The 12,007-nt window shown below is 37.4% G+C and overlaps 1 protein-coding gene across 3 annotated transcripts in view; it reads left to right on the forward strand.

Moving 5' to 3' along the window:
• The window catches only part of CEP350 (centrosomal protein 350), a 99,346-nt gene extending 88,201 nt beyond the window's left edge, over positions 1-11,145 (forward strand). For all 3 annotated transcript variants that reach the window (XM_087827642.1, XM_016205022.2, XM_016205023.2), the window contains 2 exons: positions 2,734-2,856; positions 7,336-11,145. In XM_087827642.1, the coding sequence (XP_087683768.1) occupies positions 2,734-2,856; positions 7,336-7,500 (288 nt within the window). In that variant the 3' untranslated portion in view covers positions 7,501-11,145. The remainder of the gene's footprint in view (positions 1-2,733; positions 2,857-7,335) is intronic.
• The last annotated feature ends 862 nt before the right edge of the window (positions 11,146-12,007 follow it).

Genomic DNA, 12,007 nt, shown 5'->3' on the forward strand with positions numbered 1-12,007 from the left:
TTCAAACTATAGAGTATCTCCTTTTTGACTTGCTGTTCATTTATACATATCTATACATGCTGTAAAAGCAGCTACTCCTCTGTATTATTCACCTTTCTGTCCTCAAGGCCTATCCCATTGTGGGTATTCAATAAATACTTGTTGATTCATTGAATCCATGAGCAGTAGAAGGGTGAGGGTGAGAGGGAATCCTGAATCCTCAAGATTTGCAAAACAAAACATAACTTTTAATAGCCACTTCTTATATATGTGCAACTTACAATGTCTAAGAAAAAATTAGGAAATTCTCAGGGAGATTAATTATTGCGTCTCATAGATATTTTAGGTGACTTTTTGGTAATTTAAAGATAAGCATAATATTCTGGAAGTACACCTGAAAACATGTCATATATCAAACATGCCCACCCTAGACACATAGGTGTTATCTTTCCATATTTAATTTTGGAGGTTTCAAACTAGTAATGTGGTTTTGAAATATGTGGGATAGTAATATGACATATAAAAAATGTTGTTTGTTATCTAAGAAGCTCCTGAAAAGATGAAGTGCCCTGAAGCTACAAGGACTCCCAACAAACCAACTTTAAAGTTGCATTGGTGGAAATCCTCTGCCTATTTACGTGTTTCTTTAATTCAGCAAAGGCTATATTTTCAGTGCAGTGCCTCTTAGACTTTAATGTGCATATGAATTATCTGGGCATTTTGTTGAAATTCTTACTCAGTATGTCTGGAATAGGACCTGAAATTCTGCATTTCTGTCAAGCTCCCAAGTGACGCTGATGCTGTTGATTCTAGGACCACTCTGGATAGCAAAGCTCTAGAGTTATGCTTTCCAAACTTAGTTGATCATAGAAAGCTTTTTTTCTAGAGAGCATACCTCTAGTTATTCATCTTATTGGTGTGTTTTCTTACAACATCCAGGAGAGTATGTGAACTATCAGAATACATTAAAGGAACATATACATTATTCTGATATGTAATGTGATGGCATTGCCTAAACAGTTTTTTTTTAAATTGAGATATAATTGACATATTAGTTTCAGGTGTACAACATAGTGATTCAATACTTGTATATATTGTGAAAAGATCATTACAGTAAGTTTAGTTATTACCACACATAGTTGCAAATTTTTTTCCTTGTGATAAAAACTTTTAAGATCAGCTCTCTTAGGAACTTTCAAATGTATAATACAGTATTAACTACAGTAAACTTTTTATATATATATATATATATATATATTTTTATTGATTTCAGAGAGAGGAAGGGAAAGGGAGAGAGAGACAGAAACATCAGTGATAAGAGTGAGTCATTGATCAGCTGCCACCTGTATGCCCTCCACTGTGGATAGACCCCGAAACCTGAGCTTGTGCCCTCATCAGCAGTCGAACTGAGATCTCCTGGATCACAGGTTGATGTTCAACTGCTGAGCCATGCCAGCTTGTCTATAGAAAGCTTTTGAAAATATTTTGTATGGACAGGACACCAACAGGGATTTATGAGATACTAATGTATGCTTACATCAGGGTAGACAAACTATGGCCAAATCTAACCCACCACCTGTGTTTATAAATAAAGTTTTATTGGATCATAGCTATACCCATTAGTTTACATATTGTCTATGGCTACTTTCCTGCTAAAATATTTATAATCTGGTCCTTTAGAGAAGAAGTTTTCTGACCCCTGCTTAGATTAAGGTAAGTAGCAAAGAAAAAAGTTTTTGAAGATTAATTTGATTCATTTGAAAAACAACTTTTAAAATGATTTTCAACTTTGAGGAATATCAGAACCACCCGGGGAGCTTTCTCAAAACACTGGTGTACTTCATTTTTTTCAGCCCTCCACAGTTGATGTATCCTTGAATGCGTGCGTGTGTGTGTAGGCAGGGAGTGGTGGAGTTTGGTAGTTTGAGAATCATCTCAAATGATTCTGACTCATAAATGTACTCTTTTCTCCATTAAGAACATCGTTTTTTAACAAGTAATAATAATATATAGACTTAAATATATACTTAATAGACTTTAAGTATACCTAAAAAGTAACAAATAAAATTGTTTTATTAATAACAAAGAACAAATAAGTTGAAAATAAGACAAGATACATAATATATAGCAGCAATATCAAAGTGTGTATATCAATATAATGCACAAGTATGTTCCCCACTAATTTGAATATTGAAATATCATTTTTATAAAGTTTTTTTAAAAGATGATAGTTAAGATATTGTTGGCAATAAAATTATTATGCTTCTTACGCTGAAGTGTTGATTAATATTTTTAAAATTTAACATATTGAATCTTGGTGTGCTTCAAAATAAACTATCTTAGCCAAAGCCTTGTACTTTGCTTACGTGGCATTGCTCCCAAATTTATGTTGAATTTTTCAGGGTCAGAGATAAAAGAAATCTTTCTTCTATGCTTTCTTTAATAGTTTTGCCAGCTTGAAGTCAGCTAATAGTGGTTCTTGGGTAGAGGGGACTCTAAAGTGATTTTTCTTTGCAGATTCATCAGTGGGTTTTACTTTTTTATGTTATGTAAAAACAAAAATTGTTTAAGTGAATAAAGTCTGAGCTTTTGGAATGCTTTTCTCTTCAAATTGCTAAGAGGAACTGTAAGTGGAAGAAATTTGTATACTCTTTATTATAAATCTTATATTCTTAGCATAAATTGTTTGCTGCATTATTATAAGCACAAAACCTCAGGAACTTTGTATTTTATTCATTCCTCTTATTTTTACAGAACTTCATAGCAACTGAAGTACTCAAGTTGTTCAGTCTTAAAAAGGAGCCAAACCACAAAACAGATTGGCAAAAAATGATGAAATTTGGAAGAAAGAAAAGAGATCGAGTGGATCATATCCTGGTCAGTTTATATAACTGAGCTATTTTTATTTTGACCATCTCTTCTGAAACCAGAATGTTAGTTAGATTTTAACAGGAAAGGGAATAGTTGATCTTAACTCTATAATAGTAAAGTGGTAAAGCTTTCATTTGCTGCATTTCTGCCCCCAAGTTTTGGAAGTTAATTTCTTTTTAACTCAGTAGATAAATACTTTACAGTATTTTGTGGGTGTGGAGAACTTGAGAAATAAAAAATTACGGAAGCAAAGTTTAAGGAACTGAATTGAGAAGAGACCAGTGCAGACTCTGAGTTTAAATCCCTGTTCTGCCACTTACTTGGAGTGTAATTTTGGACAAATCATTTAACTACCCCTTTATTTCTCATTTCTCTATCTGTAAAATGGAGGTGCTAAAATTATTAAGAGGATTAAATGATATTTATATATGTCTGTATAGAAGAGTTCCCTGCATGTAACTGAATAGATACTAGCTGTAATTATTTCACCATCATCATTATTATTCAGAATTTTAGCTGGATAGGATTTATTCTATTTTTCGATATATTTCCCTAGCATTAGAAAACCATTTATCAAACAAACAAAAAGGAAAGAGAGCCTGGCCGGCGTGGCTCAGTGGTTGAGCATCGACCTAGGATCCAGGAGATCTCAGTTCGATTCTTGGTCAGGGCACATGCCCAGGTTGTGGGCTCAATCCCTAGTAGGGGGCGTGCAGGAGGCAGCCAATCAGTGACTCATCATTCTCTCTCTCTCCCTCTCCTTTCCTCTCTCTGAAATCAATAAAGACATATTTAAAAAAAAAGGGGGGGGGGATGGTCTTTGGTCCTTTTTTACCTGGAAGAATGTTAGGTAGTAGCATACCTTAGGAAACTCAGATGTTACTTGGTTCAGGTTTATCTCTAAATATTTTCATTTTGGACTTTCTGTCTTGTGTATATTTACATACATATAATGAAAAAAATGTAATGCTTAAATTGATCAGTTTCCCCAAAGTATATACCTGTCTAGTGCTTCATTTACTCAATAACTATACTAGGTAAACATTGGTTTAGTGTTTTACAGTTCATCATTCTTTTTCATGCTTTATTTGATCCTCACAGGAATGAACTCTGGAGTTTATTTGTAAAGAGAAAGATAGGGGGGAAATGGTGACAGGAGGATTTTTTCTTCTCGAAGGAAATAGGCTGATAGGAGGAATTCAAAGGAGAAAATGTGATAATGTAGCAGATGGAGGTAACTGGTGGAGTGATGTCACTGAGCAGACAGGGATGGAGTCCACACAGGGACTCCATCGAGTGTACTATTGACCTTTTAAAGCCCTTGTACAGGGTAAACTATTATGCTAAATATTTTATAGAAAATAGTTGCTTCTTCTGGATTAAGGAAATGCATAACTTAGCTATTGTTGCTTGGACTAGGAAGGCCCCTTATGCAGTCTAACTGTACATGTGCTGTTAGGCGTTACTTGAGATAAGTAAAATACAAAGAATGTTTTTAGACATAAAGGCCTCTCTTAGCCCAAACAGAAGAGAAATCTTTCAGCTCTAGTTCTCATTCACTGTCCCTTTACCCCCTCACAAAGTCACTGGGCAATTTACATCTTAGTTTTGCTAAGAATATGAGCTATTTTTAGCAGTGCATTCCCAGATTATATGCGATGTGGAATGAGGAGCAATTACAGTAGTACACCCTTATATGAGGGGATATGTTTTAAGACCCCCAGTAGATGCCTAAAACCCTATATGTACTGTTTTTCTTATACATACATACCTATAATAAAGTTTATAAATTAGGCACATTAAAAGACTAACAACAATAACTAATAATAAAATAGAACAATTATAATAATATACTGTAGTAAAAATTATGTGAATGTGGTCTCTTTCTCATAACTAATTTGATAACCAAGATGGCTACTAAGTGACTAATGGGCAGGCAGCATATACAGTGTGAATATGCTGGACAAAGGGATGTTTCATTTCCCAGGTGGGTTGGAGCGAGACAGCAAGAGATGTAATCATTTTCAGAATAGCCTGCAACTTAACATTTGTGAAATTATTTCTGGAAGTTTCCATTTAATATTCAGACCAAGATTAACTGTGGGTAACTGAAACCACAGAAAGCAAAACCATGAATAAGGGGGTACTGCTGTAATTAGACCGACTATTTATCTTTATTGATTTCAGAGAGTGAGGGAGAAGGAGAGAGAGAGATAGAAACATCAATGATGAGAGAGTCATTGATCGGCTGCCTCCTGCACGACCCCCACTGGGGATTGAGCTGCCAACCCAGGCATGTGCCCTGACTGAGAATTGAACTGCTATCTCCTGGATCATAGGTCAGTGCTCAACCACTGAACCACGTTGGCCAGGCTAGACCAGCTTTTGTGTGTCCTTTTTATACAGTAGCCTTGAAAAATATTCCTACTATAGGTAGAATTGCACTTAACATTCAAATCCTGCTGGGAAACCACCTAGCTAATGATTGCATCCCCTTATGATAAGGTGTTAGATAGTCCCTGAGTTTCTACTTACTGCTGATAAGCTCTTTCTCATATTAAACCTAAATTGATTTTCACATAGTTAATTATAATTTGCTTTGGGGCTTTATGTAACAATTCTAATTCATCCTATACACCTTTGAAACAGCTGTCATGTTTCACCCAAGTCTTTTTCTTCCTGTTAAATGTTAGTATTCTCTCCTATTGTCTGATAGGGTTTCTGAGTCCCTTTTACATCATCAACTTCAGCTTTCTGTCAGTGCCCCTCTTTAAATACAGTGCTCAGAATTGACTATATAATATTTTATGTATTGTTTAAATTAGCACAGTCATACACCCTCCTTTTTCCTGTATACTGTACAGTCATACGGCACATAATGACATTTCAGTCAACAATGGACCAGTATACAGCAGTGGTCCCGCAAGATTATAATGGAGGCCCTAGCTGGTGTGGCTTGGTTGAGCGTCTTCCCATGCACCAAGAGGCCACTGGTTCAGTTTCCCATCAGGGCACAGGCTGAGATAACATAAAAAGGAAAGCTGTGCAACTTATTTGAACAAATCAGCAAATATGGGAGGTATGAAATCTTTTGTGGGGACACACCTGCTAACTTTCCCAGAACATGGTTCTCGCTCAGCACCAGCTTGGGAAGTGTTGCATTAGGCTGTTGCATATAGCATTCTTCATAAGAGAAGAACACCAGTTCCTTGATAGGTGAAAATATTTCTTATACATCCACACAAAATGATTCTTTGATCAAATAAATATAGGAAACTCTGAGTTAAACAATTCATTTCCTGGTGGACTTTTCTTTAATACGCTAGTGTCCATTGTGAAACTTGCAGAGGCATTGTTGTAAACGTGTTTGACCATGGAGTCCTTTGGGGTGGCATATCTATTCATGGAGCATAAGTTAGGGAACAAAGGACTGAATATTTACACATCCTTCAAGCAACACTTCTCAAAGAGAGAGAATGCAGCAGCCACCTTGTCATCTATTTGTCAACCCTGGCCAAGGATATGTGTTGGCCAACACTGTTCTTCCCTCTCACTTGCCCAGACCCCTGGCTGATGTGGTCTCTTCCTCCTAGAAGTCTTCTCATTTCCTCTTAATGGAAACCAGAGTACATTCCCTCTTCACTTCCTCTGCCTTTTTCAAGATGCAGCTGTGATCAGGGCAAGTCAGGAGCCTATTGTCACAGGACTTTTTTACCAAGTTGGAATTCTGGTTAGAGACCCCATCACTGCGATAACTGCTGAGTTTGAGACTAGATCAGGGTTTACAATCTACTTTCTTCACCTAGCCTCCACCCCACTGACATCATTATGTATAATAAGTCTAATCTGTTTCTTTTATAAGTAGTTTAAAGCAATTTTATCATAAACAAGGAAAAAAAATTGGACTGTTCCAATTTGATTAGTTTTGGCTTGCCATAGGAATCCTCAAATCCTCAAATGCAAAAAGAACAAGTATTGTATACAACAGTGATTTTTAAAATAAGCTTTAAGTGATAGTACATTTTTTAAAATACCCTAATGAATATTAAATTTTATTCATTTGTAATACTCCAGAATCATATCCAGTATTGTCTTTGGATATATGCATTTTATAATTGTAAAACCATATAACTCTCATTTGTTTTCTGCTCTCCTCCTTAAGTTCTCATGCACATTATCTTCTGTTGACATAGACAACATGCTTGCAGTCCTTACTAACTGTAAAATACTAGAATATTGTCAAATTCCATTTTGACAGATTTGAAGCCATTTTGACAGTTTTGAAGGTACTTTTATTTGGCAATTGAGTTTTTTATACTTTTTACAACTTTGACAGGGGTGTTGATATCATCATATAACTTATGCCTTTTCTCTAGTTTATTTCCTTGGCCTGTGTCCCCATGGATGGGACTGCAAAGTCAGCAAATATAATAAATTTCCTAGCTTTTATGCTAACTTCTAACCTTTGTGTTTTCTAAATTCTAGGTGCAGGAGCTCCATGAAGAGGAGGCACAATGGGTGAACTATGATGAGGATGAGTTGTGTGTGAAGATGCAACTAGCTGATGGGATCTTTGAGACCTTGATCAGAGATACTATTGATGTTCTGAATCAAATCAGTGAAAAACAGGGGAGAGTGCTACTTGTGTGACATCTTGCAAATAAATCGAACACTGAGTGCTAATATGAGTCCTGGGCCTTTCTGCCTCCTGATACACACCCCATCTCCATCATAGCAAGAGTGCTTCTGGACCTGGTACCTGTTCTCAAAGATGACTGGTTTGGAGCCCACGGGACAATGTGGTATATCTGGTATTACAGCCTCTGCCTTTAGAGACTGTCCACTGCATTATCATTGATTTTCAGTGGACAGGGTTGCACTCCTGATGTTGACACACAGTATAATTCTACACATCTTGTTAGCACCTCTACCGGGTCTCAGATGAGGGCTGAAAACACCAGGCTTACCTCGTAGCTTAGATGAGAGTATCAGTTCTTGAGTCTGAAGTCAGGCGGGAGAGGTATATAGATAAATGCATCATACCATTTTTGAAATGTAATCTTGGTCTGTGTTAGTCTCTAAACAGTATTAAACCCTTAACCACTTCTAATTAGGCAAGTTTAATAATGAGTGCCTATTTCACATTCTGGGGTTCATTTCATTTCTTTTTGAAGACCATTCTCTTCCATTAGTGTAGTCGAGCAGCACCAAGTGGACTGTCAAGTTAACAGAAACTAATGGTAACCTTGCTTTCTGAGCACCATCTAAAGAATTGTGAACCTTCACGTTATTTATAGTTGTCTCTATATGGGCATGAAAACAAAGAAATGCCCCCACTGAAGACTGGGCTCAGAGGACCGATGCAGGGCTGGCTCTTTGCCCTTTGACTGCCCCGCACTTTTCTTACTCTTCTGAACCTCTGCCGCTGCTCCCAGAATCACAGACCTTCAGGACCATCTCAGGCATCCAGGCGTGGCAACAGTGGAAGTCATTCATTTTGGCCTTCAAACTTTAACTCCATCTCTCCCCAAGAAATCAGAGACGCTGTTACTTGAATGATTTAGGAAATGAGTGTGTGCACCAAAGAGAAAAAGATATTATCTGTTGTTTGTGTGCTTGTTTTGTGCTATGGAACATTTTTTAATTTATTTTAAGATAAATTATTAAGTTGAAAAAGTGTGTCCCTATTCAGAAGCAAAAGATTCTTCTTATAATAGTCCCACTTCTATCTTGAAGCTTCTCTGGCTTATGGTCTTTGCACAGGAAACCTACAGTTTTAAACCCATGACATATCGAAGAAGGCAGTTTAATTCAGTGAAGAGAAGATGGCTTTTCCAAGATCACCTGCAGAAGCAGGAATGGGATAAAGTGATCGAAAGACACTGTAAAATTCAGTTCTGCCTCTTGCAGCATTGCTTCTCACAACTATTACCTGTATCTGAAAAGTTACCTAGACTTCAGCTGCTACATTAGAACACATGCGATGCTCTCTGGGACCTCAGTGCCCTGCCTTCCTGACTGGTTCCTCTTACTCAGTCCTGTCCTTCAAGTATCTGGAAGAATGTGGATAATCTTAGGCGTGAATGTAAATGCCTTAATATTGAAGGTCCTGATTAGAAGCATGATGTAAGACATCCACTGCATTCCTCTTTACAGATATCCTGGAATGTTATAGCTTCAGAATATGTTAGAAAAACCCCAAAGATGGTATAATCTTTAAGTGTGCACGTTCGTTCATTTCTACATCTCCCCTCCAAACTTGCCTTTGCGTCTCAGATGTTTCACTATGCACACTTCCATTCCTCTTTGGTTTCATCTTGTCATTATAAGAAACTTACTGAAATAACATTGGACTATTTGCATTTTGCACAATGACTGGTGTGATAGCTCTTGACAAATAAGGAAAGCACTGATTAATTGTCGTGGTTGGGTCTCGGGAAATGCTCAGATTGATGTATTGCCAGCATTTCTTCTGGGCTTTTAATGTTGAACTCTAGTCTCGTAGCCATAATGAGCAAATTGACTAAGAGAAGCTAGGGTTTCTTGGGGTTATTAACCAGTAGTGTGGAGATATGTTTTCATGCGGCCAAGGAAAAGCAAAGACTTTTCTTTTTGGTTTGTATGATCTGGAAGACAGCACAACATCTTGTCTACATCCTTTGGCTATTTGTAGGATAAAATTGTCCTTAAGATACTGAAATTTTACAGCTGCTGTAAATTTTTTATAAAGGAATATAAAAATAATATAAGAATATAGGTTGTTTTTCTACATCCTCATTATTTGGACCTAAATCAGTTTTTAATAAGAAAGTTTATCTTTATATTCTTTATGACATTATGATTCCAGAAAAGGAAAGAAACGCTGTAAGTCCTTGGAATCGGCAGTCTGGGCTGAGAGTCCCCTGGTAAGAATCCCGACCGCTCCCGCTGTCTTCACCGTCCCAGGAACCCTGGGCTCCAGATGAGAGTGATTCCTGATCAGTCTTACTCCTGGCTAAAAATGATTATCCATAGTTTGGAAGCAGAAAACAAGGAATGTATAATGAGCAGATTTCTTATTATTTTAACTATTTGGACATAATTGGAAGGCATGTATTGTTAGGATTGGAATGATAACTATGGATACCCAGCCACTTGTTCCATATTGGGATCTTTTTAATCAAGCTCTGCCTCTTAACCACAAACCTAAATTCCCTCTTTGTAATCTTTGTTCCTTCTTCCTACACCCATCCTTTCACTTTCTTCATAATTCCTCTAAGAAAAAGATCTTCGCATCAGCAGTAATATCTTTTAGAATAGCACTCAGAAGTTAGTAGTAAACCAACATATAGGCTTCAGATTTATTTCTGAGTCCAAAACAATTTGTGCTATCCAGGGCGCCTAACTCTGGGTTAAACAAGTACAGGGTATAGATTCCCTCTTCAGGTCTAAACAGGAAGTTCTACTCTAGGGAAAAGTGGCAAGAGCTCAAAAGCAGTTAATAAGGAAGGTAATTTGTTTTTCTTTTACCCAAAAGAAAAGAAACTTCCTTCCGTGACTACAGGTCTCTGAGAAATTATCTTTCAGAAGAGATTTCATTGCTCATAAGAGTGTTGTGGCCTATTGATAAAAACAATTTTGTTCACTTTCTTGTCTTGAAAAAAAGTGGCCTTAGCTTTTTGCAATACTTGAATAAAGTGTGTACTCGCACAGCATTAGAGACTCATAACTTTTCTGCAAGAAGTTCAAACATCTTCTTTTACTACCTTAACAATACTAGTGAATAAAACAGTAATTCAAAGAGCAAATGATAGAAACTACAATGATGTTTAATGCAAATTGTAGGAATTTACATGTTTACAAATCATCTTAAACTGGTTGTGCAGCAATTCAATAAAATATCTTTGTATTATAAAAATGTGAAGAAAACAATGTAAACTGATGTAAAGGAGGTACTGTCGTTTTAATTAACCTATGTTTAATAGCTTTTCCTTCCGGACTTTGCAAAGCCTTCTCGGGAAACACATTGCAAAGCATTCTCTGGGAGGCCCGGCCTCCGCGTGTGTACTGTATCGTGCAGACATGAAAAACAAACCCGTTTACTGTGTATGTGTAAATAGCCTGGTCATCAGGCCGTTTCAGCCAATAGTCACATCCAGTGCAACTCTGCACACAAGACTTAGGGTGTGGTTTGTAAGTATGATCTGTAAAATAACTGGGATGAATTCCCATGTACACCTGTGTAAATAGATTTGTTAACTGAAATGTACTTTAAGAAAAGATAAAAATCTGTAAATAAACTGATTTATAAATTAATTTCATGTCAGGTGTTCACTTTTTCATGTTTTGAGCCAAGTTTAGAAAGCTAGTCCCCGAAAAATTCACTAATTCCTGATTTCTCATTGGGTAGCAGAGCACCTGTGCTCTGGCAGTAGATAGGGGAGTGGTGTGTGGGAGCTACTTAGCCCTGCACATAAACACCTCGCCGCACACATCGAGCAGTCCCACATTCATCACTCAGGCATTCATTCACGCTTTCCTGTTCTGAGTACTGTGCTGAATGCTGGGGGACAGCAGAGATGACAGACCTCATGGAGTTTTAAAGCCTAATGCAGGAGTCATCAAAAAACAGTTTCAAAAACAAGGCATGACAAATTGCAATAGGTGCTACGAAGGAAGCGGACATGGATTTGAGAACACATAATGGAAGGACCCAGCAAGGGTGGGGTGGTCCGAGGAGCGCAAGGTAGCTCAGAACTTTGTGTCCTAAAGTGATGAGCTTCTTCCCAGTAATTCATGGCAAATGACTTGAGTTCTGGTTGATCACTCTTGTAAAATAACACAGAAGGTCAGCTATTTGATGACTAGGCGTGGAGGCTATAATTTACTTCTAGAAATGGAGCTTGGAGAAGAGCTAGAGATAATAGAAGAAGAAAAATTTCAAGGATGGGGCGCCCTGAAGTGCATGGTGCTGAGGATAGTGTAATCGTCTGCTCCAGCAGATTAGAAGTAACCACCTTAACCTCACCCGAGTTCCTCTAGTAGCCTCCTGATGGGCATCCCCGCCACACTTTTAACCCCTACACGACCATGGACATTAAAGAAATTCTCGGAAAATGACCACAGATTGCAGCAGATTTTAAGAATTCTTTGACTCATAAAACAGATCCCACAATGT

The sequence above is a fragment of the Miniopterus natalensis genome, chromosome 19 (genome assembly GCF_054644295.1).
Source record: "Miniopterus natalensis isolate mMinNat1 chromosome 19, mMinNat1.hap1, whole genome shotgun sequence".
Taxonomy (NCBI): Eukaryota; Metazoa; Chordata; class Mammalia; order Chiroptera; family Miniopteridae; genus Miniopterus; species Miniopterus natalensis.